The 6000-nt window shown below is 48.6% G+C and overlaps 1 protein-coding gene across 1 annotated transcript in view; it reads right to left on the bottom strand.

Moving 5' to 3' along the window:
- Nucleotides 1–1369: 1369 nt before the first annotated feature.
- LOC144158399 (multidrug resistance protein mrp-7-like) overlaps nucleotides 1370–6000 on the bottom strand; it is a 67832-nt gene continuing 63201 nt past the window's right edge. Inside the window, exon 22 of the mRNA XM_077689270.1 lies at nucleotides 1370–2260. Coding sequence (XP_077545396.1) covers nucleotides 2110–2260 — 151 coding nt within the window. The 3' untranslated portion in view covers nucleotides 1370–2109. The remainder of the gene's footprint in view (nucleotides 2261–6000) is intronic.

Below are 6000 nucleotides of genomic sequence, written 5' to 3'. Positions count from 1 at the left end.
CCGTAAGCTTACGCCTGTCGCTAAGCAAAACTCATGAAAAGCTCTACTAAAACTCCCCTCGCGGGGTTTACGTATCGTGACGCAAACCTTTAGTGTTTAGCGTAGGCAAAGGCAACAAACGCTGTACTAAAACTCCCTACTGCCTCCGCCCCACCTCTCCATATCCCGCGCACACGACACATCATGGGAGCAGCTCCAGACACACTCTTTTCCAAACATACACCAAAAACATCTCTTTTTTTCCACCCAATACCTTAGCAACTGCCCGGCTTACGATAGCCCCACTGCCACCGTCTAATACTCTGTATGGAGGTGCCCGGGGCCACCAAGAGGGCCACCCTATACCCATAACCACCCTCTCCTCTTGGGAGGCTGCTTTGTCCAGCACTGCCCTGCAAGGCCAGTAGCGGCTGATCGAGTGGGCCCGCCGGACAGCGTCTGCCATTTCATCCTTGACTGAGGACCACACTCATCGAGGCTGCTGTTCTAGCCCGAAATGCGCCAAATAAATGTTTTCCCCACCTCAACACGTACGGGAGATACCGCATGCGCGCTATCAACAGAGCGTCTCAGAGGCACACGAATTCGGCTTCTTCAAACATGTGTCACAGTACAACATACGCGAAGCATGTTCCAAAGGGCGGCGAGGTATATGTACTGTAGCTCTGTAGAAGAAGGACAAGGGTTTTGGTCTTTTTATGTATAGGAAGCCGTTACGACGGACGCATGAGTGCCTGAGCTTGCCTTTTCTTGTGCCTGAAAACGTGTGGAAGTTGAGATGTTGCATGGGTGTCAAACCGTCACCACAAATTAAACTTCACAACAGCGTTGATAGCACTTTAGAGAGTCCTTCATGCTGCCAAGACACTACGCGGTTGGCTAGGCAGTAATATATTATCTACATACAGAGTCTGCTTGATATCAGATGCTTTCTGGATAACCCGGCAGATTCCATACATCGCCAGGCTGAATAAAGTCGCCGATATGAGACACCCCTAAGGGGTACCATAACCGGTATGTGGTATGTTCGTTGTGAAATACGGGCGGAGGAACGAAAATTGTCCTCTCTGAGATACCTACAGACGTAGCTGCCAACAAAGCACAATAATCGTGATTTTGTAATATGCGACTCTTAGTGGCCCAACTATTAGATAATGTGAAAGGAAAGCCAAAATGAATGTCAAAAAGAAAGCACACTTCGTCAGGAACTGGCGAGCGCAAATGAGCTCATCACCGCTTACTTCAATAAGATGGAGATAATCAACAAATCTGTAGCGGCATCACAGAGACACGTAAAAGAATTAGCAGTGCATTGTGCGAATAAGAACTTTATACAACTCGATTTTCTTTATTTACAAGTAATATGCACCAGGAATCTGCCGTTAAACAGCTCGCCGGCACTTCTTTCTGCTGTCACCCACATAACCTTGAATGGTACTTGTATAAATGGTACTTGTATTTGACAGTTGTATGTAACAATCAATACGACTCACCTTAGGACAGTTCCCTTTACAACAGCACATGCATTGCAGCCCTATTTAAGACACACCACCACTAAAGAGGGGGGCCGATTCATTCTTTAACTTCTACATACAAATTAGCAATACAAACAAGCAGTTTCAGGTGAAACAAAGGCAGGAATACTGCAGAAACTTTCTGGAGTTATGTGGCGTGTCGTCCGCTGCATTATCTACTTTTCTAAGACAGCTGAGGGCACTTTGTACAGTTGATCTCATCACCTTGAAGCAATTTTTGTTACTACTGGTAGCTATTAATGGCACTTCCCAGAACTTCAGCTGGTTTTCGTACGCTTGAGTTTAGCAAGCTTACTTAGGCCAGAGCGTTCGTACATTATTGCTTGCAAAAGGCGTTGGGACATTAATAAAGCCATGAAGTAAAACCCCACGCAATTCATTTCCGAGATAACAGAAAATCAATGTAAACTTAACGTGTTGTTTGCGTGTGATGTGAATGTTGTTGTAAAATATATAAAGAAATAGGCAGACGCGCGAGCCCATATATTATTGCTACAATTTCGCCTGCAAAATTGCGAAAACATGGTCACCTATAATTTTACAAGTAAACTTTGCTTTCAATAGAAAATTTGCATTAAACTGTTTCAGCGATGAATTTCGATGTTTTATGCGTGCTGTCGATGCCGGCTTCTAGGGCCATGTTGTAAAACGCAGATGAGGTGTCTGACAGCAGTCTCGGCACGGTATCAAACTCCCGGACGTTTCCATCTTCTAGCACGAGTATCCTGCGGGAAAATAGAGAATATTTGAATTAGGCGCTGAGCTGTGAGACCTCTGTGGTTTTTCCAAAAGCTTACGCAAGCAATTCTTCTCTAAATGGCTCTGGCGGCCGTCTAGTCCCGTTGAAATGATTAAACAGGAAGCTATGAATGAAAGGACGTGTTTTTTCAGGGACTGGACGTTTTAAAATGCTGTTTTTGATCACACAAAACACAAACTGCATGCTTTTATGGACTGAAAAATACTGACTAAAATATTTTCGTGTGGTTTATTGAAGACTAGGCTATAATAAAGGGCCTTGAGCTTGTTTAAGATGAATAAAATACCTACAGAGAACGGCGGAATGAATAATTGGGATAGATTGGGGTAGAATTCGCGATTAATGGGACTCAACATTTGTCATGGTAACGAGGACAGAGTAGTATTGCCGAAAGGCATGCGAACAAAATAAAAGTTGGCTTCATTTAAAAGGATGCTTTGTGCTGATAATATTGTCACAAGACCATGATGAAGAGGGAAGCGCAGCATAGCGGTACGGACGTAGGCTTCGACAAAGAAGATGCCGTAGCTGGCGCAGCTTGCGTGGGCCTGCCGCCTGGTAACATGTTTGGTGAAGTTGCGGGTTCATCTCAATCTTGGCCGCTGCTTCGCACCTTCTCGGCATCGGTGAAATCACGGAGGGTACCTGGGCCATCTCCAACAGCACCAACCACGCCGCGATAAGCACTCGTAGATGTCCCCGCCCCGTGTCCCCAACCCGTGAGCAGCCGATCAAGGAGAAGCGAGTTCCACCATGCCGATTCCGAGCCTTTTTGTCTGGCACGGTTACCAACACCCTCACCGGTTACTCGTGGCCTTGTGGGCGTTGATGTTTGGGCACCAGTCTTAAGGAAGATCATCATCTTCATCAGTGGCGGAAAGGACACCACGGTTTGTACTCACCTGATCTCACCCTCACCGCATCCGTCCATTCATGGCGACCTTGACCCGGGTGACTTTCGGCGAGGAAAACATGTCTCAATACGATGACAAAGACGTAGGAGCAGCATAGCGGTATGGGCGTACGCTTCGACTAAGAAGCGTGTGTGTAGCGCAGGCTGCGAATGCTTTGTGATACCCGTGATGTAAATAACGAAAATACATCATCGCACCTCTAACTGTTAATGCTGTGCACTGCCACCCCGTATCAACATACACACCAATTGAAATCCCATACTTTAAAAATTAGGCCAGATATACAGGAAACCTATCAAGCAGTGCTGACTCCAAAGTCACGTTTCGGCCATTTCTTCTTTACGTCGCAGGATATTTTTGGGCAATTGGTGGCCGCCAGATTGAGCCACATTCAAGAACCATGAATTAAGAATTGTAGTGTCGCCGCGAATTCCGTTTTATTGCACTGTCACGTAGCCTAGGACGACGCAGCTGCCTTGAAGGAAAAACAAGTTTTTTGGAACGAACTTTGCTCCCCTAAGAGCTCCAAGGATACACAGGCGCCGAAGAGCAGTCAACAAAGTGACGTGCGCAGACTGGCGTCGGCGAATAGAATACCGTGGTGTCTGCTCTTCCGGTGTATGTCTTTCAGCGCGAGTGTTTCTCGAACCGTCGAATTCCATCCAGAGTACGGTAGATTAAAGAAGAATATTCGAAACACTCGCCCTATCAAAGGAGATGACACGTGCGGCAAAAAATATAGAATAGAACACGTGCTTCGCTGGGTCCACAGATAACACACATACAAAGTATAAATAAACAAATCCAAGCCCTGCTTCTGGTGGAGGTGCTGGGTACACACCTGTTACGCTCCTTATGACCTCTGGAAGCCGCCAAACCAGTTCGACTAGAGCCAGCCGCCGACTGCAAGGTTTTCGGCCCGAGTTCGGCCTCTTGCCAGAAGGACGCAAAACGACCGCTGCAACCATCACCATGGTGCGAAAAGCAACGTTGCCAGTCGCTCTGCAGCAGCCTGAGGAACCGCCATCGTTCGAGGAGCCCCCGCAGAAGACCCGGAAGAATGGTTGGAGAAGCTGGAGCGTGGTCCGGATGGCCAACAGGTGGGACGACAAAGAAACTTTCCGGCATGCTTTCTTTTACTTAGAAGATGCACCTCTAACCAGGTTCGAGAACCGCGAGAGCTCTTTGACAACTGGACTCAATTCGAAAGCGAGTTCTTTAAGACCTTCACTACCGTGGTGAGGAAAGAAGAAGCTGCGCTTTTTCTTGAAACTCGAACGCAACACCCAAACGAAGAAATCTCAATCTTCGTTGAGGAAACGAAGGGACTATTTCACCCCGCGGACCCGGATATGATGGAAGAAAAGAAGCTCAGGTTTCTGATCCGAGGAGTAAAGCAAGAACTTTTGCTTTCCTTGTACGCGACCGTCCTGAAACGTTGGCCGAATTCGTGTCTGAGGTGGCCGCCATAGAGAAGATGCTCAAAATTAGAACGAGGCATTGCGACCACCCCGTCCATGCGCTAAATTCGGACAAAATCGATGCCTGGGGTATTAACTCTGATACACTACGCGAGGCAATCCCCGCAGTCGTCAGGGAAGAACTGCGGAAACTCTTCCCCACAACGCCGCCACCCCAAGTCGTCTCTATGAGCGACGTGTTTGTGGAAGAAATTCAACACGCTTTGGAGACTCCTACGCCATCAGGAGCAAAAAGCGAACCACAAGGTATGACCTACTCCGCGGCTGTTCGTCGACCGCGCCCTGCTCCAACCCGTCGCCAAGAAGCCAGGCCGTACCACCCTCCACTGGCGCCTACCAGATGCCCTGTCCAGGCGCCGCGGAAGACAGACGTTAGGGGAACCACCGATAATCTTTCGCTGTGCTACAACTGCGGAGAGGCCGACCACATCTAAGAGACTCGGACTCTGTGGTTTCTCCGTTACGTGCCTCACCCTCACCCTGGCCAACGACTACATGAAATCGACGATTATCTTTCAAAAGCACCCGTGTCCCTGCCCGTTTTAACCATTCGGTGTCGCCCTAGGCACACCAGTCGCCGAACCACCGTAGAAACGCTGACTTCGCACGTGGAAGGCCCCAGCCCAGGTAGGGGAAACTAAAAGCAGCAACTTCTGAAGGTGAAGTTGCACAACGGCGAAAAAGCGAAAACCTTCCAATGACACAAGCACGAACCTAACGCCGTAAATTCACAATATCCCTCAGCCTGACGACCCGATCTCCCCCTGAGATGATTCCCGAACACGACGACAGGTGCATGGTATGACGCGTACCCGACATGACCGAGCCTTCTGGTAAGAAGCCGACGACAAGGACGACGCATAGTTCCCGACCATCAACACGGACAAACCCAGATATGACGTCTCGACGCACCCGGAAATCGAAGAAGGTGGCGTCCGACGTCCAGTGTCCATCGATGGCTCTGATGTAACCGCCTCCGTGTCGTAGACACGGGAGCCGACTGCTCAGTAATGAGCGGATCATTCACGTTTAGGATGAAAAATGTTACGACCAGATGGAACGGTCCGGAAATACGCACACAAGGAGGTCATTTCTTAACGCCAAGTGGAACGTGCACATCGGAACATGCACATCGCGCGTCACCATAGACGGCACCGCGTACCCTGCTGCATTCGTAATTTTGCCTAACTGTGCCCACGACGTCATTCTCGGAATAGACTTTTTGACGGACAACGGCACAATAATTCATCTCCACACAAAGTCGATAACTTTCCCCTCGGATCACTCCATGACACCCTAACGTCGAACAC

Source organism: Haemaphysalis longicornis, unplaced genomic scaffold (assembly GCF_048455015.1).
Source record: "Haemaphysalis longicornis isolate Haplotype H1 unplaced genomic scaffold, Haemaphysalis longicornis Haplotype H1 scaffold_10, whole genome shotgun sequence".
NCBI lineage: Eukaryota > Metazoa > Arthropoda > Arachnida > Ixodida > Ixodidae > Haemaphysalis > Haemaphysalis longicornis.
This window is presented reverse-complemented; position numbering and strand designations above follow the sequence as displayed.